This window comes from Phaenicophaeus curvirostris, chromosome 1, assembly GCF_032191515.1.
Source record: "Phaenicophaeus curvirostris isolate KB17595 chromosome 1, BPBGC_Pcur_1.0, whole genome shotgun sequence".
Lineage (NCBI taxonomy): Eukaryota > Metazoa > Chordata > Aves > Cuculiformes > Cuculidae > Phaenicophaeus > Phaenicophaeus curvirostris.
In genome coordinates this window covers 21,052,912-21,078,966 of record NC_091392.1, presented here as the reverse complement: position 1 = coordinate 21,078,966, position 26,055 = coordinate 21,052,912, and the positions used below count along the sequence as shown (strand labels likewise).

Below are 26,055 nucleotides of genomic sequence, written 5' to 3'. Positions count from 1 at the left end.
GCACAGCTCCATCTCTGGGTGAGCCCCCGCCACCCGGAGCTCCCCCGGGGCGGTGCCGGCACCCCCGCACCCTTTCGGTGCCCAGGGGAGCCAGGCGCTGTGCAGGCCAATCCTGCGCCACTCGTCACCATCAGCATCTTCCTGCTTGCTCCTTGTGCAGCCCCACAGACCCTGCCTCTCAAGGAAGCCGGCGCAGTAACGCGTTTGGAGTGTTCGCAAATGGGTCCTCTGTTAGATCGGGGCGAGCTTCTCAGTTCTATTTCAGTCTGCCCAGCAAAATCAGGTGTCTGGAATTAGGCTTGTACCACCGTGACTTCACTTGTGATCAAAGTCATAGTATTTTTATAGCGTGTGTCCTAAATATGTGCTAGGTCAGTCTTCTTTCTCATTTTGGGCTGTCTCAGTTTAAGTTAAAACACGCCCACTGATTTCTCATGCGTGTTATGAATTTTTCTTCCTTTTCACACATTTTTCAGGTCCCCACATGAAACCAGGGACCCAGACTGCGACTGCTGTAACCTGACAGTTTGATTTGAAATGGAGAGTATTACGCAGTTGTTCGGTGATTTGTGTGAAGTACACCTGGCTGGTTTGCCATGGAAGGTCCACTTGGGCAGGCGGAAGATCAGCAAGAGAAGGGCTAAGCAAAATTTGAAGAAGGTTGCTTATAATGCACTGTTCATAAACCTGTTTCAAGATGAGGCTCGTAAGCTGCAATCAAATGTTTCCAGGCTTCCAGTGAAGAACAAAATTTTGATGCTGTCTTTCAACTTGAGAGTTGGTGGTCTAGGTGCTCAAGCGGATAGACTGGAGAATCTTGTGGAGGAACTGGAAACAGCTGAACGCTTACCGTTTACTGAAGTTAATTCTGTCTTGGATCTCTTAGTACAGCTTGCTGGAACAGGTCCTCCCCAGCTTGTACCACATAAAAAGGACTATTTTGAGAACAACAAATATGTGGGGAGAAACGTCAAATATCAGGGTTATGATTATTATGATGTCAGTGTATTTGAAGCTGATATACAGTCTCTGATAACAAATGAAGAATGTCAGTTCAACGACACCATTCAAAAGACGCTTCAGATAATGGAGGCTGCACCTGGTACTGGACTCCCTGCTATAGGCTTATTCTCGCAGAACTATCCTGCTGGTGACAAGTTTGAGAAAGAAACGCGTGTCTCTCTCTTTGGTGCTCTTGTCCATAGCCGTACATATGACATGGACATCAAGTTGGATTTGCCACCAGTGCCTGACAATGCAGATCTGTCTGGACTTGCAATTAAAGTATGGTACCGTTTGTTTTGGGCTTAACAGTATATGCATGCTTTCAATATGCCACTTTGAAACTGTAGTTTAAAATATAGGTTATCATTTATTTTTTGATAGAAGCATACAGTGCCGGAATTTATGGAGCAGGGATCCTTTTATTTGCAGAGAACCAGTTAAGCTTTTCTGGGTACAGAGATGCATTACAACAAAAACTTTGGTCTTGTGTAAAAGACCATCACGTGGCCACAGGCTTTATGAAGTTAGGCCATCAGCTATGTCCGTGCCTTCCCCACCCTAGTAATCTTTTGCTTGTGCTTTTGCCTGCTTTGTATATTGAACTCCTTTGTGGTTTTGCTTGCTTGTTACTGTTCAGCCTGACTGCATAAGCGTTCATGTCTGAATGTATGGGTTTTGCTGTTCAAATTACATTACCTAACTTGTATTTTCTTGGCTTGTTGTATCTTAAACTATCTTTTTCAGTTATTGTATTTCATTGAACCTACTAGTTCTCTCCGCTCTTTCATCTTTTCAGTGTGTACAGTTTCTACTTTATCATCTTCCCCGCTTTTGTTGTCCATTCTGTTTATTTTTCCTGTTATCCTTATAAAGGTACTAGATGAATTTGTTGGGATTTCTCTCCTTTTCTCTGATAGGATTTTTATACTTCTGTACTTTTACCTGTTATTTTGTTGCATCTACTTTACGTATGGGTAGCTCCTGCAGTTCGCTTAACTCAGGGTCTTAATTAAAACTTGAAGGCACACATGTTAAAAAACAAGATCTCTGTGCCAGTCAATTTACACATGCGGATGTAAGCTGTAACTGAGGGGAGCCAGAACCTTTTTGAGTTAAGTGCTGCATTTTTTTCCATCAGGCTGGAAAATCTGCATTTTCTTGAAGAACATGCTGCTTTTTATATGGATATGATTGTCTTCTAGTAAAATTGAGCACTGTTCTGCACATACAACTCCCGTTGAGTGGGAGTGGAGGGTGTGGAATATATATTGTTTGGACACCTGCTGATCTGTTGCATATGAATAAGCATAAGGGAACAAAATATGTTAATCATAGTTAACAAAATATTTACAGTTTAAAGAATTAGAGCCTGGATCATTTGCTCAAATGAAATACTGAGCAGTATGATTATATTAGCGTTACTAATATTTTATTAGTGTTTACCAGAGGAGTAGGTTTCGTGTTTGACACCAGCAAACTTAGTGTATTATTTTGATGGTGATTGCTGGTTCTTATATAGGCGTTGATACCTGTAGAGACTTATCAAATTAAGAGAGTGCTTACAGGAGAAACTTAAAATAGATGGAAAAGAAGGGTGGACGGCACAGGTTGAGTTATGTAGAGTCACTTGATCACAAATGATAGCATCAATTCTTTATTAGCATATGTTCCTTCAGTAAATGTTTTCCTGTATAACATTTGAACTCTCTCTGTCAGGTTCCCCAAAGTATAGACCAGTCAGAAGATGAGGGATTCCAGTCAGCATCCAATCTGACTCCTGATTCCCAGTCAGAGCCAAGCATGACCCCAGACATAGACTTGTGGGATGCAGTGCTAACATATGGACCCAGCAAACGAAGATGTTGGGAAAGAATTGGATAGTACGTATCTGATGTTACTATGTATTATATGCAAATGTATGAAAGTGCATTTCATCTTGGTTCCAAAAGACTTCAGTATAAATAGTGAAATATGCATATTTAATTCACAGAATTCAGTATACTGCATTAATGACTGAGAAAGGAATAAAGGCTGTGCAGTTGCAACAAACTAGTTCTAAGACTGCAGCTGTTTCATAGGAAGAGATAAAACAAAATCATCTTGTCAAAAACACCAAAGGGATTATGGGAGCACTTTGTGTTTGTGTGAAATGCGACATTTTTTTAACTAGTGTGACTTCATATGCACTACACAATTTATCTCAGTCCAAAATGATTTCATATTTTCACTTTCAAAAGAGAAAGCGGTAGTTGTTGAGTACTAGAATAATTAGAGCTATATTTCCCAGTATTGTATTCCTTTTTCCCTGTCTAACCAAATCAGGAATAATTATAACAGATTTCTTGATGGTGTAGTTAGACTTGTAGATCTTTTGGCTCTTGAGTAGAAAATGCATCTCCTGAGAGGAAGGCTCGCTATGGACCTGTTAAAGCTTCCTAGCTTCCCTAAAATGGAAGAAAAAAAAACAAACCTCAGGTGTGGCAGATATCTTCCTCACATTCCAGGTTGACAGTGGCATACCTGATTCTTGGAGAAACTTTGCTCTGTATGTTTTCTGTAATTTTAAGTATTAATCTAGTGATGTGCCTGCAGCAGAGTTATACAATGCTTTTTCAACTCTAAGCCTGAGAAGCTCAGAAACTCAAAAGTTCCCTGATCTGATTTTTCAAAGCCACTGTAGCACGCTTTAGCTTTGTCCTAGTACAAGACAGTTTTTCTTGCTACCATTTAGACTGTAAGAGTCTTAGAGTCAAATAGACCATGAGTCTGACAGCTTTCATGTGATACACACAACTAGAATTAGGATTTTTTGTAAGAATTAGAAAGATAAATAGTTTTGGAGGGGATAGTAGTAATCCTCACTGGGAAGAGCTAAAATATATTAATACAAGTCATTGTAGCATTTTGAGCATGTTGTCCTTTAACATATTTCAATAATAGTATTACACGAACCCTGGAAATCTGGCATATATAGACCTAATTTCAGGGAAGGCCACAGAAGCAGATGGTAATTCTCTGTTGAGGTTTCTGTCTCTGAACCGATGATCACATTTCTTCACTGTATTGAGTCTGGGCTACAGTTTCGTTGACTGACTACGCATTCCCTTGAAATTGTACTATATTACTAGTAGCTTTCTCTGTGATCAATACTGGCTGTGCAAAGTTCTGAAATGCTTTTTTTTTTTTTATCAGATAAGTTTTCTTCTTTTTATATAACAACCTTGTAATATTGTGTTTACTCTGACACAGCCCACCTGGTAAAAAAGAGGAACCATACCTCACTGAAGCTGGGAGAGAAGCTTTTGACAGATTTTACAAACTACGGGAAGGGGAATTGCAGCAGTTCAGTAATACTGTACTTGAGCTTCCTCAGCTTGTGCTAATGAAAGAACCTGAACTGGTTAAGGATGTCCTGAATGTCCTCATTGGTGTGGTATCCACTACATTTTCACTCAATCAAGTATGGAAGATTTTCAACTGTGCTTCTTATTTGCATCTTTTTCTTTTTTTCTGTGTAGAGGTTTCCTTTTCTGTACGTTTATTTCTTTTGAGATCTTTGCAGTTGTGGATACTGTTAAAAACTTGAGTGAGACCTAATGGCGATAAGGCAGAATTTATGTATCACAATAATTATGTTATTACAATAGGCTAAGAGTATTTGTACTCTTCTAACTGAAAAAAGGTTTGTGAGAACTCGGAAATAGATCTGTAAATAGTTTTGTAGACTGGATTTACTTTAAGGAATTGGATAATGAGTCTTATTCTGTATGTTTGAAAATACCCTTCACACTCCTGAAATTTTGCTACAATTTAATATCATTATCACACTGTCCTAGCTATATTGTCTCAGTCACTGGGCTATCTAAACTGAAAATGTCTGCTGTTATTTTTGTGTGTAAATGTTTTCTATTTTAAATGAGACTACGACTATGAAATATTTGAATCTGCGCTTTTCTTCCTCCTTATGTCCTTTTAGGCTGCTCAGGCCTTTGTGATAAAGGAGGGGGTATATGTATCTGGAACTTCACCAGAGACAATGCACAACCTGCTCTCAGAAGTTGCAGAGTATGGAACCTATTACACACGACTAAGTCGGTTTTCTCTTCAGCCAGTTTTAGATTCTTCGTATAGCAAAGGACTTGTGTTTCAGGTAAAACAATTGTATTAAACCATCTAGATTTAAGGGGCCAGTTGTCTTGGAAAAGAAGGTAACTCTGATTTTGTTTGAACCTGGAATTTCTGCATTCTGCTAAGTGTTTTAAATATAGTACTCATCCCAGCGAGCAGTGCCACTGTATTTAAATCGTAGCCCTGTGCTTAGGGCTTGCTTGCACTGAAACAAATGGTAAAAGATCTTTGTTACCTGAAGTGTAATCTGTTTATTCGTGTTGTTTTGTTGAGGACTAAAGGAATATAATTTTTCAATTATTTAAAAACATTGCATATTTATACATTAAGATGTATAACATTAGAATACAAGTACTTTCTTGGTACAGTACATATAAATACTGTATATATATGTATGTTAAAACTGGAATAGAGAAATATGGTATTTAATAGCTTTCATTACATTTTTCAGTTCAGAATTAAATGCAAATTTTCCCCGAGTCCTCTGTATATCGCGTTGAACTGTGTTTACACTGTGTGAGGATTATTTCATCTCTTTTTAATGCATAGAATTGAGTTAGGATTGGTTATGAAAATGTGTTCCTTCTGAATATTTGATTTACAGCCATGTTAATAGAAACTGAATAAGAAGGTCTCTGTCCTTGTCATGCTACAAAAAGTTTTGGATGAGTTTTTTCCAGTATCCAATCTAGGCATGAAAGTGAGGCAACAGGTTTCCCTAGGTTCCTGTTATAGCTGTTAGACACCAAGGAGCTCCTCGAAGGGCAATTCAAAAAAGCAGAACCGAGATGCTTTATATTGTGAGTACAGGCTTCGTGCATTGGATGTATAAAGAGTTTAAAGGAGTCACCTGGCTAATTTGAAGGTCTGACATTGCATGCACTCTTATTTTCCCCTTACTTTGATATACAAGTCCCTGTTACCTGGGTATGCAAATTATTTTAGTAAAAGATTTGTTTTCATACTGATGCAATTGGTTGAGACATAGAAAACAGCACTAGCAGTAAGATGTTAAATATTCTCTGTTGATACTAGGCGTTCACAAGTGGGCTGAGAAAGTATCTTCAATATTACCGAGCCTGTGTTTTGTCAACACCTCCTACTTTAAGTCTTCTGACAATCAGCTTTCTCTTCAGAAAATTAGGTCGTCAGTTGAGGTAAGAGAATAACATGAAATATTTAAGCATTTCATAGCAGGAAAGAACTGCAATCCATTTCTTCATATAGACTACAAGAGACAGTATTACACAGGCATTCTTATGTAGTTTTTCAGTATTTTTCCTCTATCTTAACAGAAAAATTTCTTTATATCCAGAAGATTCTAGAAAAAAGATGTAAGGTCTTTACATTCAGTTTCTTTGTTATCCCTGTTATCATTCAGCTGATACAGTAGAATTGTGTGAGATTCAGCCTCTAACAAAGTTCGTCACTGTGATCTCAAGAGACTTCTGGTTGATGTTATTACAAATGTTTTAATATTTTTCTTTTAGGTATTTAGCTGAACTTTGTGGCATAGGAACAGCAGTGCTGGGGATCAGTGGTGGAGCTGGTGCTTCATTTCCTACGGTGATAATTAATTTGATGGTTTTATGTTTGTTTCGGGTTATAGTGTTAATATTCTTCAAAATTAGGTAGGATTTTACATCAAATATTTAGTGTTGCTATCTCTGCTACCAAATACATGACCATGAACCTCCAGTTAGAATACAGCGATCCTTTCCCCAGATATTTTGAAATTTGGAATTTTGTCCTGTGTTTTCAGTTCCTAAAGTAAATGAAGGACCCAAACTGAGGCTTAGAGTGCATTTCATTTCATTCTAAAGGAGATGTTTGTAGCAAGGCAAATGAATCCAACTCTGAATATATCTGTTTCCCTCTAGCGACTGTAAAGTGCGCTTAAGGTCACTAGCTCAGATAAAGTGATCTGAACTGCAGATAGCTACAGGAGGTGAGATGGATCCTACCTTCTATGCCTAGTGAAACATGTAGAGCTTTGTATTTATGAGTCTTTTGCAATTAAAGCAGTAGTGATGTCTGTTACCTAAAATTAGATTATTTTTCTTTTTTTTTTTTAGGGTGTTAAATTGCTTTCCTATCTGTACAAAGAAGCTCTCAACAACTGTAGTAATGAGCATTATCCAGTTCTTCTGTCTTTGTTGAAGACGAGCTGTGAACCTTACACAAGGTGTGTTCATACTGTTCTTCGCATAATGTGTTTAAGAGCAGTTCTGAATTAGTAATCTGGTAAGAAACTCTGCTGACTTAACAATGGCTTTTCACATTTTCAAAGAAAATACAAGATGTGGCTATATCTGCGAAATGCATTCGTTCTTTAAAATTAATTCATTTTGCTGAATCCTTCTTGCCCTTTTTTTTTCCAGCTCAGTAAAAACATGGGGCGTATATGTGTGACTAGATTAATAAATAAATACAGGTAAATAACACTTTTTCTTGCTGATGGTCCTGTTAATTCATACTGGACTTGAATAAACTTCTTTTTTTTTTCCTCATACCTCTAATAAAATCCTGGACTTGGCAGCTAACAGTTGTCTCTTGATACTGCACAAATTGGGAAAGTTCATGCTTATTCCCACTGTCTTTTTCTTATGGGCTTTCCAGTAAGCAAAATTATTTAAAATCATAGAGTAGTTTGAGTTGGAAGAGACATTAAAGATCATCCAGTTCCCAACCCCTGCCATGGGCAGGGACACCTCCCACTAGATCAGGCTGCCCAAGGCCCCATCCAACCTGGCCTTGAACACCTCCAGGGATGGGGCAGCCACAGCTTCCCTGAGCAACCTGTTCCAGTGTCTCACCACTCTCATTGGGAAGAAATTCCTCCTCGTATCTAGTCTAAATCTGCCCCCTCCAGTTTATACCCATTGCCCCCAGCCCTATCACTACAAGCCTTTGTAAACAGTCCCTCCCCAGCTTTCTTGTAGCCCCTTCAGGTACTGCAAGGCCCCTTTCAGGGGGGCTGTTGTTCTGTAAGCAGATGTAACTAACTAACAATAACTGTTCCTTGGATAACAACAGTTTTGTTAAGCAGTGCACTTCAATTTGAAAATTATTATTTTATTGACTTCTGAAGAGATGCTAATTTTTTTTAATAGCTATTTATAGGGTTATAGCTATAGTCCATAATCAGTTTACAGTGATACTTAACAGATGTAAAGATACTTGAAAAAGAAAACCAAAATCTGTCAAAATGCTCTAAATGTAAGATTCCTCCCGTGGTCGTCCTTTTTGGTTTTTCTTCCTTCTGCATAGAATGCTCTTTGGAGAAATTTAATTTTAGATTTACCAGATGACTCATTGAAATATCCTTGCGGCTTTTGCCCTGCCATTTATAGAAGGTTTGTAGAAGATCTCTGAAATACCAAGGGTAGGATGTCGTGACATCACAAGGAATCTAAAAAAACATGACAGTATGTGATACTTAAAGCATTGACTCCTAAATGTATTGCAGATCTCTGTCGAAACACCAATCATGTACAGTCAGGGCTGCTGTGGAAGGAGGCCTCCATCACCAGACAGAAATTAAATAATAGAAGTTGTTGCTCAAATGCATCACAGAAACCTCAGATTTAACACTTTAAAAGCTCTTAACTTTTTACTTAGAAGCTTAAAATTGAACTATGGTTCCTATGCTAAACGCTTCATGTTTGTTACACTCAGCCAGTGGCTAGAAACTGTGTTGGTAATGTAAGAAAAGAAAGTATTAACTTCAAAGTACTCCCAGCCTTTTTACTTATACCTTCAAATACAGAGGAAATATGAAAAAGCGTGAATAAATAGTCCAAAATAGTAGTTCTCGTTATTGCACATGTATTAAAAATGTCTCTAAGGTGGGGGAAAAGTGCTTGGTGTTGCGTATGTTTAAAACCCTCTCAGTTTCTCCGTGCTAATGTTGCCTATCTTTAAAATAAATCCTTCCTGCTTATCAATATGCTTTTGATGTGCTGCAAAGATTTCTAGACATTTTTAGTATATACTTAGTAAGTTAGTATACAGAAATAAAAGATTGGTTTAATTAAGGCAATGTTCTTTCATCTTAACTAATGATAACTGAAATGTTCTGTATAAAGATGGCTTTGTTTGAGAAAAATATGGAGACACAATCTTGTGTGTATCTTTAAATATCAATGTGACAGCACTTCATTGCTGTTTTTTATCCTGCCTATGGCTTTTGTGTTCTGATGTTTCAAAGAGTATACTCACTGTTTAGTTATAGTAAAGTTGAGAAGGATTAATTTTCAATGTTGTTCAATTTTTTTTATTTTTTTTTTTAGATTTATTTATGATTGGGTCTACAGCGGTGTATTCAGAGATGTTTATGGAGAATTTATGATCCAGGTGAATGAGGATTATCTTTGTTTCAGAGGTACAGTATGTATATGGAGCATTTCTAATTTATATAATTTTTGCTATTAATGAAATAATTGAAAATATTTTCTTTCATCTTTTTGTTTGATATGTAGATAAGCATTACTGGACTCATGGTTATGTTTTGATTTCAAAAGAAGTAGAAGATTGCGTCCCTGTGTTTCTTAAACATATTGCTAATGATGTATACATATGCGGGAAAACCATAAACTTGTTGAAACTGTGCTGCCCTAGGGTAAGTTTTGGGTTGGATCCTTGCTATTACATTGAGAAAAATAATGTCTCTTTAGAGCAAGTTTCTAGGTTTTTAGCAAGTTCATTCCTGTATTGAAAACTGGTATTGTGTAAGTAGGATATTGATTGATGAAAGGCATTTAGTTGCTCTCACATACTTCTGAGCTGATTATCCACTCTACTTGCTAATACTTCATTGCAGAAATATAAATTTTTAACAGCGTCAGATTTATTGTATGCCATGCACATGCTATATTTCTTATTTTCCTTTGTATTGAAAGCAGAAATATTTTAGGCTTCCAAGCAAATGCCTTCCATTTTCTACACAACCCACACTACCCTTTTTTGGTTTAAACATGCTTCACTTACCAGGTCTTGACTTAGTTCGACATAGCTCTTGTATTGTAGCTTTATTGGTGCATTTCCAAGAACTGCTTAATTTCTTCTGTTTATTCATATTTTGCAGAATGACTTTTGTCCTTGATTAAAAAAACATGCTAAGCTACTTTGTGTCTTCCCTGTTCTATGTATAACAATGACACAACCACAGAGGTGTCTGAAGTCTATAGGCAGTCTTTTCTAAGCAGCTAATATTCTCTTTCTTTTTAAGATCAGAGCTGCCCAATCTTGTCAAAGCTAAGCAGCTCAGCATCAGATATCTGATGTCAGATATCAGGCATAAGCCTAATATCTCAAACGAGGTGACCCTGTGCTAGTTCTCCTGAGTCTGCTCTCATAAGCGTTCTCAAACCATGATTCAGGTATGCCAGTAGTAATGGAACTTTTTATAAAACAGTGTCAGGCGTCATTTCCATGATAAACTGCAGCTTTATCAGTCACTAACACAGTATCCTAATAGACAGAACATTCTCCTAGGGTGTGCGCACCCAGGTTCAATCATCTTCCATCGGTGTGGAAGTACCAGTCACATTCCACGTCTTTCCATGATAATGCCCTAAATAGCTGGCTCCAACCTTTTACTTAGGCTAAACAGTCCTTCTGTGTTTTCTGCACGGAGTAGAACAGCTTCAGAGATTTAGGGTTGTTGAGGTCAAGCAGAAAGGCCAAAGATACTTAAGCATAATTTTAGGCATTTAGAACGTGGCTAGTATAAATGTATGTATCAGATTTTAGACTCCTGTCCAATTCAGTGGGAAAGGAAGGACCCTGAGAATTTGACGTGTGATCCCAGTTCTGGAACATTACACCTTTTTCTTCTACTTTGAATGACATAAACACTAAACCCAAAGATATTAGTAAAAATTTTAGCTACTGTGTAGAGGTTTGTTTCAGTATCTTGAAGCACTGCTAAATTAAAAAAAAACAATACGAGTTCATAATGTAACATTTTACAATTTTTAAAATGCATGTAAAAGGAAATTTCTCATTTTTCAGCATTATATATGTTGGTCGGATATACCTGTTCCCCGGATTTCAGTTATTTTTTCACTTGAGGAGCTGAAAGAAATAGAGAGAGATTGTGCAGTGTATGTTGGTCGAATGGAAAGAATTGCTCGATACAGTTCTGTAAGCAAGGAGGAAAAGGTAAATGAATAAAAGAGTAAAGACCTTATTGTTGGGATTTTTATTTAATACTTGTTTTTTGGTTTTGTTTTAACTTTGAAAGAATTTGTATTAATCGTAAGAAATTTTTTATTGGTCAATTGTTGTTATTGCAGCAGACATATATTTTATATAGCTCTTAAAAGTATAGGTGGTACGTTATCATTTGTTGGCATTTTCATATATTAAATGAGTTTTGGACTTTCCTCTTTGTTCTTTGCAGCAGCAGATTTGCTTTCCTGCTGAAATATACTGAAAAGATTGTTAGATTCTAATTTAACAAACATGACAAGGTGATTAGTAACCACATGAGACTCTTTTTGTGGTTTGCATAGCTAATTGCTTTTTCAGAACTCTTTTAGTTATAAAAAGATTTATTATAGTGTATATATCAGATGGATGTGGTTTGTCATAAGGTCTGGAATATTACCTTTCAATATTAGTTTATAGACTTTCTGTTTAACTACCTGCTTTAATCATATTTCTGTACTGTAATCCTAAATTGACGACCATTATGAGGTGTGTACCTGTCTTTGCAATGATGTATTTTCAAGTCTAAAATAAAAGGAAAAAATTCCAACCTGTGTTTTCGTTTGCTTGGGTTTTTTCCTAGGATTTACGCATGGAAATAGCCAAACAAGAATTAATTGTTCATGCTCGAGAAACTGCTAGCAAAGTACTAAAAGCCATTAATGGTAAGTTGCGGTGCTGTTGTACGTGTTTTCTAGTGGGTTTGTTAATGTAGACTAACAATATCTTTACTTTAATGCAGATCAACAAATATCAGAACGAATGGCTTTGGATGCAAAGAAACGGGAGCAGTTCCAGAAACTGAAAGAGCAGTTTGCAAAAGACCAAGAGGTATTTCTCTCTGTGTTTCTAAAGGCCAACTGTATTTCTTAGGCAAATATTTGAAAGGATATATTGATTTATTGTGCTGAAGTTGAATGAATAGCTTATGAGGTACAAATAAGAACTTCTTGAGTATGCGTGCATTACAGTTGGTATTAAGACTTCATTTTAAAAGTGTTAAATATTTATGCAGCGTCGCCTTGCGTTAAAGCAAGAGGAGATTGATGATGATTTCAGCTATGCCCGAGAGCTGAGAGAGAGAGAAAAAAGACTGAAAGCTTTAGAAGAGGAACTGGAAAAAAAGGCAAGGTAAGCATATCTGAGTAGTCTCAAAAACACCTCAGGAGAACATACTGGATGTTAAAATATATGATACTAGCATTTCCCAGACATTGCTCTGCAAAGGTTATGTTTGCAGTTAAAAGATGGATTTAAGGATTTTTTGTGGTTTAGGAATGGTTTGTGGCCCAAAAATCTGGGACCCACAGATGTGCGCCAATCCTATTCAGTCTGCTTTTTGTTATGACCATAATTTCAGGAAAAAAATTAATTGCATCTCACAATTGAAAGTTACCTGTGTGTCAAAGCAGAAGTAAAAAGCAGGTAGAGGAGCTAGACTGATAATTATTTGAATTGCTCGTAGTATGCATCTAGTTATATTTCACTTTCTTCTGTTATATCTAATGATATTTAGGATGAATGAGTGACCTACTAAGAGTAGTTATATTCTAATGACTAAGAATGCAGTCCTGTTTTCTCTACCTGTTTATTGTTTGTGGTTGACGCCTCTGGCTTCTCTTTTTAAAAAATTGCTTCTCCGTTCTGAAGGTCTTATAAAATACAAAGAATAAAAATATAAAAAAAATAAAATAATATAAAATATTATATAAAATATAATAAAAGATCTTATTCTTTAGAAGGGAAGATGAAAATCAGTATGTGAAAATCTGTAACTTGGCATTATTTTTACCTTCATTTAGGCAGGAATTAATTGACCATTATAGCAAACTTTCTGATGATGCAGCCCGTAGGGAGCAAAGAGCATTATGGAAAATCCAGCGACACAAGTTGGAAACAGCCCGTCTTAAGTTTCTATTCGAAGATCAAAAACGCATTGAGGTATCTTCTGGAAAAATTTAAGAAATGTTATTTAGAAAATTTGGCTCTTGGTACCTAAAGACTTCTGGTTTTGTCGTTTTTACTTACAGGAAATGCTTGAAAAACTTCCAGGTGGAAACTACAGGCAAAAATTAGATATTATTCCTCATAAACACTGCCAGTCTGCTTTGGGCAAAACCCCAGTTGTGAAAGATCCACATTCACAGGTGAGTTTATTTACTTACATAAACTCCAGATTGCTGTTCCAGATTGCCCTCAAGGGAGTTCATTTCATGATTTGTTTCAGTGAAGGTTCACAATAACAGCAGGGTGAGTACTTATCACATTTGTAGAATATATGAAAAATTGGAAAATTTTAATCCTTTGTTGTAATAAAGTGTCGCCCTGATAAGCAGGTTGATTATTTGTCTAGCCATACAGTGTAACTGTTTGGTTTTTAGGTGTCTTCTGTGAAACGTCTGCATTCTAATGAGACAGCTGGCAGAAAAGAATCTGAGTCTGGACTGGAATATGCTACGTCTGCTGACAAAGCACTGCCCATGCCAGAGCCGACAAATAATGATGCTGATCAGCATTTTCAGCCTAAAGCAGTAGGATCTGAAAGCACTCTCCAAACTTCAGAGAAGGCACACAGTCTTCTGTACACTGCTGATTCCTCGCCTGAATCTGATGTGAATATAGAAGATTTCTTATCAAAGCCACAAGAGGAACAACCTGTTGCTATTAGCATACAAGGATCTTTGCTAGATGAAGCATTCCGAAATATTAACTCAGATCTCTCTGAGAGTTCTCAAGTAAATGAACATCAGCCTGTCTTGAGAGGAGCACTGATAGAAGACAGTGCATCATTGCATCAGCAAAATGAGTATGATTTTAAAACAGTTCTCAGACCATCTGCAGCTTGGCAGGGACACATTAGAGTTGGAGAAAATGTATTTGATGTGGAGTACAGAAGGCCCAGGTGGAGTATTCATGGACATGCATCAGATGCCAGTATTAGGGTGGGAGAATATGTACCTCATGTAGACACGTATCAGCCACGTTCAAATCCTTACGGACATTCTTCAGACTCTCATATAGAAATCAGCAGCTATACTTCCAAAGGTGAATCTAGCCGACCCCGATGGAATGTTCACGGGCATGTTTCTGATGCTCATATTAAAATAGGGGAATATGCTTCAGAGGTAGAGCCCTCAAGGCCTCGGTGGAACATTCATGGCCATGCTTCAGAAGCCAATATTAAGATTGGAGAATACGTGTCAGATGTAGTTCCTACAAGGCCTCGATGGAACATCCATGGTCATGCATCTGATGCCAATATCAAAATCGGTGAAAACATGTCAGAGGTCATCTCAGCTAGACCTCGTTGGAACATCCATGGGCACGCTTCACAGTCGCACATTAAAATTGGAGAACTGGTTTCAGATACAGAGCCTTTGAAATATCGTTGGAGCCCATTTGGTCACACATCGCAGTCAAGCATTGAAATAGGGAAGTGGGCCCCATCTACAGAAGATGATCCAGTACCTCATCGTAAAACCATTTCAGGTCCTTCATCTGACTCCACAGTTCAGACAGTTCTGTACGGTGATCAGTTATCTCCTGCTGAAGGAAGCAGAAAGGAAGCAAAAATGTCACAAGTTAAGGAAAAGACTTTACCACAGTCACAGTCATCTGACAGTGTTACAGTCTCTCCTGATGCTAATATTAAAGATGACAAAAAAGAAAATATAATGGAAGAGAAACAAGAAGGTAAAATAAAATCAAGTTTATTCAGTCAGTGTTTGTTTAAGGGCTCATGAGAGTAACTGTAAACGTGTACGCTCAAAATGGGTACTTATTACTTCATTCCTCGCGTAACTTTTCAGGCACTGTTAAAATTCAGAGGAAAGAATTTGAGCTTAGTCTTGTCTCCTATGTACAAGAAACAGAGCATTAAAAAAGTTCTAGTCTGAAACTTCATGTGGACTCGTGTGGTCTCAAGTGGAGAACACACATGAAACTGCCTACGTGAGACTGTCAGCAGGGACTAATTGGAGTGGTTGGTTGTGTGATAATCTGTGTAGGAACGCTGAAGAACTTTGAGAGCAGATTTGAAGTATGAAGAGTTATGAGCAGGTCTAAGTAAATGCTGACTTTTAATTTACTTGTAATTACAGTAATTGCAGATGTGGTCAACAAGGACATTTCTCCAGATTCATCACAGAGTTTACAGGTAGGAAACAAAATAGTTGTTGATAAGACTTCCTTTTTCTTCAAAGGACTAAACACGCTGGTAGTTAAACTAAAGTTTCTGTGTTAATCTAGTAATCACTGTAATACTGTTTTTACATGCCAGAAAAGTAAGAGTGAGTAAAATCCTTTGGTTTTGGTTGGATCGTCTTAGTCAATTACTTGTAAGAACACATTAAGTGTGAGTTGACAAAGCCAGCGTGTCTCATGAAATTTGCCCATTTTTTTGTTTTAGACAGAAGTACCTGAAAAAGCAATTCCACAAGATACCGTGCCTCAAGAAACTTTGTTTTCTGAAGCTAGTGTACCCAAGACTAATGAGGAGGAAGGGGAAGATACATGGAAGAAAGAACAAGCTTATTTGAAAGCCTTATCGGATCAATATTGTATTGAAAAATATCAAGATAGTTATGATCTGATGTGTAAGTACAACTGTTGGTACAGTAGATAAATAGAAGATATGGTAAGCTAGAGCAAGAGAGCTGAGTGCCACCAAAATAACTGAATTACTAATAAACTACTGATATTATGAACTGTAGTTCACAATTTGCTTCTAGGCACAAAGATGAGAAATGTGTTTTGACATGTGATTTTCTAACTCAGAGGAGTTTTGTAGATTTTTGCAGGAACGTATTGTCAGATTGCTTAAATATAATAACTTACAGTGTTTATGTGTTTTTAAATTTAGCAGAACTACCAGTTTCTCATCTCTTGCATCATGTGATACCAAGATCATACACTTTTCCTGTGGATCCTACGGTACAGTCAGCAACAGATGAAACGGCTGTACAGCTGAGTGAGCTCTTATCTCTGCCAGTGCTAATGAAACGTTCTATTACTGCTCCACTTGTATCTCAGTGAGTATTTGTTAGTGATAGTGAATCCATAATTAGGCATCTAATATTGTGATCTTTATTACTTCTTTTTTGAGGCAAAAGTTCCACATAGGTCATTCTCTTAAATTTTCTCTTTGCTCCCAAAAGTGGCTCCGCGGATCATCTATTACTACCTAAAAAGTTCAGATTTACGTTATAAATAGTAACATAAACTTACATTTTTATGCTTAAATTAAAAATTTGAAGGTCTATTTGAAATACAAGGGCTTGAAGGGAAGTGTTTGCTCTCAGACTTATGGATTATGCAGCAGTGGTTTTGACACCATTGGTTTTCTTGTTCTTATAAAAAGATGTACTATTTATAATGTTTGTGCTAGTTTTTATTTGGCAGAGGAAAGATAAAAGGAATCAAAGAAAAATAATTTGATGATGTAAAAGCTCATACATATTGATCAAGGTATATTTTTGTTTTCTATGGAAACTCCAGCTTCGAGTCTGTCCTGAAGTTTAATAGAAGCTGTTCTTGTTACTTGTGGAATATGCAGGGAAATCACATAGGTTGGAGCATTTTATTAGTATATCTAATGATATCTTAAAGAAAACGTTTTGTTACTATGCACAAGATTAGCTTCTGCCATGAGAACACTTATTCACAGATGTGTTCAAATGCTTCCTGTTTTGGAATCTATTTTGTTGTAAGTTTGGATTTCACTTTACTGAGTATGCTGTACTCAAAGTTTGATGGAATGTAGAAAGATATAATTATCTAACTTAGTTTGAACATCCAGATTGGCTACTGGAACAATCTGTATACAGGTTAATGTAGTCAGCAAAGCAAAGTAAGTGAGTCTGAGTTGTGTGCTGATGGAACAAGCCTATGATAAGCAAGTTAAATTATTTAAAGTAGCTCGTATACCTATACTGTACTGCAACCTGTAGTATAGATCTGCCCACAGTATCTTCTGTTAGATCTTTACTGATTAGGATATTCTTCTCAGGGATCCAATAGTCTTTCTCAGTCTGTCTGTGGAGGTGACAGAGGTAAGACAGAAGGCTATTGATAAAATGTTGGTCCAGGCCCAGCAGCATGTTCTAAAGATCATTTTATGTAGCCAGTCTTGAAATACTTCCACAGTTCAAAACCCAGTTACCTGAAGCGGTAGGTTTTAATTCTGGTGTATTCTGTACGAAGACTTTTTTGTCTTTTTTTTTTTTTTTGGATATGTGAATATCATCCTGTCTCGGATGTCAGGGTTGAGTACTGGAGCATTAATCTGACGTAGCTACAGCTGAATGTTAAAGTAAGGAAGGAATAGCTTGTAAGAGTAACACCTTTTCTGTGTGTTTATTCTTAGCGTTTCTCTTGTGAACAAAGCAATAGTTGATTACTACTTTGTGGAACTGAATGTAGAGAAGCATTTTGAAGCACTGAGACACTTTTTGTTAATGGAAGACGGGGAGTTTGCTCAGTCACTCAGTGACCTGTTGTTTGAAAAGGTATTTACTTTGTTGTCTTAACTCTTAGGTTTGGGTTGTCTGCTTCAGCTTGGTGCCCCTGGATTAATTTGGATGGGAATGAGGGTACAGTGTGAATTAAAACCCTGGCTTGTGCTGTTTCTGCTCTTCTGCTATGTCAAGTAGTCTTGTAGCAAGGACTTCAGTTAACATTGTAAGGATCGAGGCAAAAGAAGGTCAGAAGTGATGCCTGTGCCCAAAAAAATCCCAAGGAAGACAGCAGCATTTCCTACTGCTAATCCTAGCAATAGAGAGTACATCGATTTGTCATGTTAGGGAGAGTAATGTCAAACTTTGACCGATAAGCATTAATGGAAGGGTTTTTCACTCTTTAGAATCATAGAATCATAGAATAACCTGGTCAGAAGAGACCCACTGGATCATCAAGTCCAACCATTCCTATCAAACACTAAACCATGCCCCTTAGCACCTCGTCCACCCGTGCCTTAAACACCTCCAGGGAAGGTGACTCAACCACCTCCCTGGGCAGCCTGTTCCAGTGCTCAATGACCCTTTCTGTGAAGAATTTTTTCCTAATGTCCAGCCTAAACCTACCCTGGTGGAGCTTGAGGCCATTCCCTCTTGTCCTGTCCCCCGTCACTTGGGAGAAGAGACCAGCTCCCTCCTCTCTACAGCCTCCTTTCAGGTGGTTGTAGAGAGCAATGAGGTCACCCCTCAGCCTCCTCTTCTCCAGGCTAAACAACCCCAGCTCTCTCAGCTGTTCCTCATAAGGCCTGTTCTCCAGCCCCTTCACCAGCTTTGTTGCTCTTCTCTGGACTCGCTCCAGAGCCTCAACATCCTTCTTGTGGTGGGGGGCCCAGAAGTGAACACAGTATTCGAGGACGGTCTCACCAGTGCCGAGTACAGAGGGAGAATAACCAACCTGGACCTGCTGGTCACACCGTTTCTGATCCAAGCCAAGATGCCATTGGCCTTCTTGGCCACCTGGGCACACTGCTGGCTCATGTTCAGTCGCTGTCAACCAACAGCCCCAGGTCCCTCTCCTCCAGGCAGCTTTCTAGACAGACTTCTCCTAGTCTGTAGCACTGCATAGGGTTGTTGTGCCCCAAGTGCAGGACCCGGCATTTGGCCTTGTTAAACCTCATGCCATTGGACTCTGCCCAGTGGTCCAGCCTGTTCAGATCCCTTTGCAGAGCCTCCCTACCCTCCAGCAGATCGACACTTCCACCCAGCTTAGTGTCGTCCGCAAACTTGCTAAGGGTGCACTCGACGCCATCATCCAGGTCATTGATAAAGACATTGAACGGGGCTGGACCCAGCACTGAGCCCTGGGGAACCCCACTTGTCACTGGCCTCCAGCTGGATTTCACACCATTTCCCACCACTCTCTGGGCCCGGCCATCCAACCAGTTTTCCACCCAGGAGAGTGTGCGCCTGTCCAGGCCAGAGGCTGACAGTTTCTGAAGCAGAATGCTGTGAGAAACTGTGTCAAAGGCTTTACTGAAGTCCAGGAAGACCACATCCACAGCCTTTCCCTCATCCATCAGCCGAGTCACTTTGTCATAGAAGGCGATCAGGTTAGTTTGGCAAGACCTGCCTTTTGTGAACCCATGTTGACTGGGCCTGATCACCCGGTTCTCTTGCATGTGCTTCATGATAGCACTCAAGATCACCTGCTCCATGACTTTCCCTGGCACTGAGGTCAGACCAACAGGCCTGTAGTTTTCTGGGTCCTCCCTGCGACCCTTCTTGTAGATGGGCACAACATCAGCCAGCCTCCAGTCCAGTGGGACTTCCCCAGTCTTCCAAGACTGTTGGAAGATGATGGAAAGGGGTTTGGCCAGCACATCCGCCAGCTCCTTCAATACCCTTGGATGAATCCCATCCGGCCCCATAGACTTGTGGGTGTCTAGTTGGGCTAGCAATGCTCTGACCACTCCTCTTGGGTCATGGGAGCTTCATTTTGCTCCTCTAGCTCCTGGGTTTGTACACAGACGGAATGACTTTCTTTACAATTAAAGACTGAGGCAAAGAAGGCACTAAGTACCTCAGCCTTTTCCTCATCCCCTGTCACTGTTCCTTCTGCGTCCAATAGGGAGTGTATGGTCTCCCTAGTCCTCCTTTTATTATTTATATATTTATAGAAGGATTTTTTATTATCATTCACAGACTTTGCCAATCTGATTTCTAGCTGAGCCTTAGCCCTTCTGATTTTTTCTCTACACAATCTCACTTCCCTCCTGTAGTCCACCCAAGAGGCCTGTCCCCTCTTCTAGAGCCCATAAACATTTCTCTTCTTCTTGATGTCACTCAAGATCTCTCTGTTCAACCAAGCTGTTTTTTTCCCCTGCTGGGTTTTTTTCCGGAACATGGGGATGGCTTTCTCCTGAGCTGCTAGGATTTCCTTTTTGAAGAGCTCCCAGCCCTCCTGGGCTCCCTTGCCCTTGAGTACTGTCTCCCATGAGACTTTGCCAACCAGCCTTCTGAAGAGTTCAAAGTCTGCCCTCTGGAAATTTAATGGTACTGTCCTGCTAACCACCCTCTTCACTTCACCTAGAACAGAAAACCCTATCATCTCATGATCGCTTTGTCCTAGGTGTCCACCTACTGCCACATCCCCCACAAGGCCTTCTCTGGTCACAAACAGCAGGTCCAGGAGGGCACCCTCCCTTGTTGGTTCACTCACCAGCTGTGCAAGGAAGTTGTCTTCCACGCACTCCAGGAGCCTCCTAGACTGCTTCCTTTCTGCTCTATTGTACTCCCAGCAGATATCAGGCAGATTGAAGTCTCCCACAAGAATGAGAGGCATTGATCTAGAGATTAACCCCAGCTGTTTATAGAAGAGCTCATCAGCTGCTTCTCCTTGGCTTGGCTGGATTCATATACCTGGTTGCTAGTGGAGGTACATGGCTGTAGGATAATTAATGCGTTTCTCTGGTTCCTAAGAATGCTTTAGACCCAACTGCGGAAAGTGCTTTGGGGATTTAGACTTGACAAATAACTTTATTTGTAAACCTCTGAGGGTGCTGAGTTGATGAGATAGGCAGATTGGAGTCAGATAGGTAATGCCAGTCCTGTCACTGGCTTTCTGCCCCTGTTAAAGCCTCAAGGCTGTATTCTCTGCAGTAGGGATGTAGAGCAGCTCCTGAACCACAGCAAATTGCAATCCAGTGTATCAAAATAAATTGGTACAGGTGTGAGGTTACCTTCATGTTGTGAACAGCAAATACTTCAGAAGTTGCTTCTTATGCAGTTTGTGCATCCCTATGGTAGAAGCAGAAACTTCCAGTTGGAATGGTGGGACGAGGCAGGACAGTCACCACTTTACCATTCTGCTTTAATTCCCCTGTGTTCAGGAATCAACATTCTTTATTAATAATGCATAACCAGGATTTTCTTTTCCCCCCTAGCTTGGCTCAGGACAAACACCTGGTGAATTGTTGAATCCACTGGTTCTTAATTCTATCCTAAATAAAGCATTACAGTACAGTCTTCATGGTGACACCCAGCTTGCTTCCAATCTTTCTTTTGCCCTCAAATACCTTCCAGAAGTGTTCAAACCCAATGCACCGGATGCTCTGAGTTGCTTAGAGCTAAGGTACAAGGTAAGAAATCATGCTAAAAGGTAGTAGTAGTGCAATTGTACCATAGTTCTTAGGTACCATGTGAGAGCGAATATGTTCTTATTAATGGATTAGCTTTAAGAATAGAGTAAAAAAAAAAGTGACATGGAAATTACGGGATTAACTTATCCCAGTCATTGCATTACGTTATTGAAATACATGTATTGATTTGTATGTCCCTGAAATACTTACATCTGACGTGTTCTTATGATTTATAACACAAAGATGTAGTATGATCTGCACTCAGTTATTTCTTTTAGGTTGACTGGCCTCTGAACATTGTCATTACTGAGAGCTGCATGAATAAATACAACAAGATCTTCTCCTTTTTGCTTCAGCTGAAGCACATGGTGTGGACTCTCAAGGATGTTTGGTTTCACTTAAAACGCACTGGTAAGTATAATGAGTGAACTAGAGAGCGTCCTGTTTAAAATGCTTCAGCATCCTGTGCTAGACAGTTGCTTATCAACAGTCATGTCAAGCTTCAGAAGCCACAGTTTAATAAATAAACTTCCTTGGCATTTTAAACAGGCTCTACTAATAGAAAACTTCATTCCTTTAAAAATCCTGATTTTAGACAGTGTCTGTGAGTGCTGCTGGTAATATATTTGTGTTTTTATTTTCAGCTTTAGTGAGTCGTGCATCAAATTCTGTTCAGTTTCGACAGCTCCAGCTGTATAAACATGAAATGCAGCATTTTGTGAAAGTTATTCAAGGTTACATTGCTAATCAGATTCTTCATGTTACATGGTGTGAATTTGGAAACAAACTGTCTTCTGTAGGCAACCTGGAAGAAATTCACAGAACGCACGCGGAATACCTCAATAAAGCAATCTTCAGGCAAGCTACCATGTTTATTTTTACTTCAAATATTTAAGTTAATGAAGTGGCCAGTATAGCCTAAGGTGTTTGTGCAAAACTGACTTCTACCTGACATATTAAGTAGTCTTTACACATGGAAGTGTTCTTATGTAAGGGCAACAAACTTCATGGCATGTTATGAGGCCCATACTTTGATGCTTTTCCTTAGCTATTTATCCTGTTTGTTTCTCTCCAGACTCCCTGCAGGCCTTCACCCTGCTTCAAGCTCCAGGTTCACTCAGGACAGCTCTAACCTGAAGACTAAGGGCACGCTTGCCACAGTTCTGTTTTCCCCTCACCCCATTCTTGTCGTAGCCATTGTAAATGAATGCTGCTTCATTTAGCCAGAGTAGTGTACATAAGTAAGCTGGGCTTGAGTATCTTAAAAAGCCTCCTCTGTACATTATATAGGTCTTTAATACATGTGCAGTGACCAGGGGTGGACTTTGAAGGAACAAATGTGGCCTTATGGCTCTGTCCAGATTCATCAGCAGTGCAAAAAAGACACCTGTCCTTTAGGAGTCACAAGCTTTTAGCCGTTTGTTACTTTGTATGAGGGAAAAAGGGTGGTTGGGAATAGGAGGAGAGCAGCTAGGGTCTATTCGGTTTGTCCTCAAAGGGTGTGCATTGGAATAATAAAGTAGGGAGCTAGAGGGAGAAGAGATGATAACAAGAAATCTGTCCTTTCATGTCTCTTTTTCAGATTTAATAAGAAAGAACTTGCCTAAAGCTGCTGTTTGGATACCAGGTGATGGGATGAGAGGAGATTAAAGTTTAAGGAAGCTCAGAGCGTGATAATGTTTTTAAATGTTGCCTCTTTTGCAAATGCAGATGTCATTCTAGAAATCAGATACACCAGTGCAAATATCAGTTTCTCGGAAGAGCAAGCAACCGATGTTAGTTTTAGGCACTATTTTTAAAATCACCATTACAGTTCACTGCAGTCTTGTGGGTTTTGGTTTTTACAGCAATTAAAGAAAGAGGATTGTCACCCCTTTGTATTTTTCTTCCTACAAGTAAATTAATGTCATCTACATTTCTGAAGTTGTTTTTTGTTTCATTAGGGGCCTGTTGACAGAGAAGGCAGCCCCCGTGATGAACATCATACACAGCATCTTCAGCCTCATTTTGAAGTTCCGCAGCCAGCTGATCTCTCAGTCGTGGGGCTTTGATGCAGGAAAGCAAATGGCTGTTCACCCCAACTTTGCTCTGATGCAGCAGTCGTACAATACCTTCAAGTATTACTCCCACTTCTTATTCAAAGGTAAGAAACTGCACGCATCCTAGATAGATGGAAAAGTCAACTGACAACTGAAAAAATTACAAAGAGGTTCTTGATGTGTAGCGTAAAAGTAGGAAGATGTGTGTACATAGTCTGTGTTAGAAACTGTAGTTCCCAGGTGAAAAACCGCATTATTGTGGTTTGCAAAGATCTGCATATCTGTCAATTAAAATGCCCTCACAAGAAATCTAACCAGATATCACCATAAGTGATACCATAAGTTTTTGCTAATTTTCAAAACAAATATTTGGTGTTTAGCTCTATATATGTGCTTACATTTTTCTTTTCTCTGGAATTGAGTTCTGGAAGCTTTTATTGGCAGCAACGAGAGACAGTAAAGATAGAAGTAATTTTAGACACATCTTACTAGTTGAGCATTACCATTGTTATGAGATTTGAAAATTCCTATTCCCATATTGGATTAAAGCTCAGAGAGCGTCCTAACACTAACTAGAGCTTCTATCCAGTGCTCCAGGCAAATACTTTTCAACTGTATGTATCATTTGCTGAATGTTCTTTCCTTTAACATGATAAAATTTCTTCTCACTGTCAGCTTAGCTTGTAATGCGAAGAAATGGTTCATCTGTATTTCTTCTCCATTTCTCTTTCAGATCTTGCTTGTGTTTTTAGTAGAAGTTACTTATCCTTCCCCCAAATACAAAGGTGGTTGTTCATGGGGTTTGGGGTTATTTTTGGAACTCCCTTAATTCCTGAAGGAAGTGCAACCGTTTCCCTTAGATCTATTTTTCTAGAATGTTTCCTAGTCAGACTATATTCTTCAGGAAATGAGCTGCCCTTTTTATTCTTTAAGGGTATCCAAAAATGGTGTCAAAGGACCAAAAACAGATATTTCAGGATGAGTTAGAATGGCTGCTTCCAAATTCTGCAGGAAGTCAGAACACCTCTGGGAGCCACCTAAGTCCATACTACGAGATCTATGGTTGCTTCATGGACAGAGATTAATAGACCATTCCGTAAGGAAATTTGCTGAGTGACCTAGTTCTTTACACCCTCTTTATTAAGCACTACAAAATAAATATGTGCTTGTTCATCTACACTTGTTCCTTCAGTCACTGTGCATTGTAAAGTGGTCTCTTTCACAATGGGTTGATCCAGAATCCATTGAAACCCAATACAAAGTAGTCTGGACTTCAATGGCTTTGGCTCAGGCCCTAACTTCTAACTGTACACTTTCCCTTCTTCCTTGCATGTTACTGCTGCTTGCTAATTCCCTTTATATTAGTGCATGGGATGTTTATGAGCTTTAGGGAGTTTTTATTGCCTTTTTTTCCTTTGTTAAGGATATTTAGAGCAGTCAGTTTGTTCAGACACAGAGCTTGAGGGGTTTGTCCCAGGAATTTCTCTTTGGTTTTCTCTCTCACGCTGGACTTCACTCAAGAAAACTTCAGCAGAACTGCTCCTTTCACAGAGGTCACCAGAGGACCTAAACATTCTTCCTGGTTAGTTAACGTTCTGATAAGAATACACCATCGTGTTGTGAAAGCAGTGAGAGAAAGCATTTCTTTATTAGACTAGTAGAGCTTGACTTAGAACCCACACGCAATCCTTCTCTTGCATCTTATTTGAAATTCTTGAAAGAGGTACTGGACCTTTCTTATGCAAAAATAGACATTTGTTTCCATTGTTTTCAGATCTCTGCATTAGGCTTTTTTTTTTATTGTTAAAATCCAGAGACAAGGTCAAGGCTGACTTTAGAATAGTAATCTGAGTTGAAGCTTGTTTTAACTTTTGTTTTTGTTTTCCTTGCAGTGGTAACAAAGCTTGTAAATCGAGGCTACCAACCACATTTGGAGGACTTTCTACTGCGAATCAACTTTAATAACTACTACAAGGATAACTGAATTGTATAGAATAAGGAACACTGATAGCATGGTAAAACAGAAACAGATAACCCTATATGCTCGTGATTCATAGAAGCTTATGCAAATGCCATGCAAGAGGCATTTTCCTTCAGTGAAATAACCTGCCATCTAATAGCTTGAAGAGTATAACCAACACATTCAGAGAATGATGCTGCTTAAAATCCACCACACCTACCACCTGTTTGGTCTACCGAGAACTGATGTTGTCATTATTGCAAAGATAGAAAAGCTGAGGGGAGAGGGTGCAAACTTGTATATCTGTGAATGTGTAAATGTTATATTTTCAGTGTTGTGAATTTCCTCCAGTGTAAATACATGTACGTGAAATAAATTAACAGATGCTTTCTAAAACTTTTGAGAGATGAATGTGAGGTACAAATATTCAGATATAAATATGTAATTGATGTGTTTTATTTTTCAAATTGATATTAAGTCTCAACCTAAACATAACTGATTTCTTCAAGGTGCAGGGGTAGTGCCTTGAGGCACCAGTCACAGTATATAAACAGCTTGCAATGAGGAGACCTGCAAGGAGATTCAGTATTTGATAATTAAAGCACTTGGTAATTACTGAA

At 38.9% G+C, this 26,055-nt stretch overlaps 1 protein-coding gene across 1 annotated transcript; it reads left to right on the top strand.

Annotated features, from left to right (window-relative positions):
* Positions 1-443: 443 nt before the first annotated feature.
* TUBGCP6 (tubulin gamma complex component 6) lies at positions 444-26,055 on the top strand. Its single transcript, XM_069850338.1, has 25 exons — positions 444-1,284; positions 2,722-2,885; positions 4,255-4,465; positions 4,982-5,155; positions 6,169-6,290; positions 6,624-6,699; positions 7,209-7,318; positions 9,426-9,517; positions 9,615-9,754; positions 11,149-11,298; positions 11,930-12,011; positions 12,089-12,177; positions 12,362-12,477; positions 13,149-13,287; positions 13,377-13,493; positions 13,728-15,039; positions 15,447-15,502; positions 15,755-15,941; positions 16,208-16,376; positions 17,711-17,852; positions 21,242-21,436; positions 21,715-21,847; positions 22,081-22,294; positions 23,380-23,579; positions 25,368-26,055. Exons 1-25 carry the CDS (start codon positions 538-540, stop codon positions 25,457-25,459), a joined length of 5,229 nt encoding a protein of 1,742 aa, XP_069706439.1. The 5' UTR covers positions 444-537; the 3' UTR covers positions 25,460-26,055.

Coding starts and splice junctions, on each gene's coding strand:
- TUBGCP6 (XM_069850338.1), top strand. CDS start 538: ATGGAGAGTATTACGCAGTTGTTCGGTGATTTGTGTGAAGTACACCTG. Junction 1,285..2,721: donor TGTCTGGACTTGCAATTAAA/GTATGGTACCGT, acceptor TCTCTCTGTCAG/GTTCCCCAAAGTATAGACCA. Junction 12,012..12,088: donor AGTACTAAAAGCCATTAATG/GTAAGTTGCGGT, acceptor ACTTTAATGCAG/ATCAACAAATATCAGAACGA.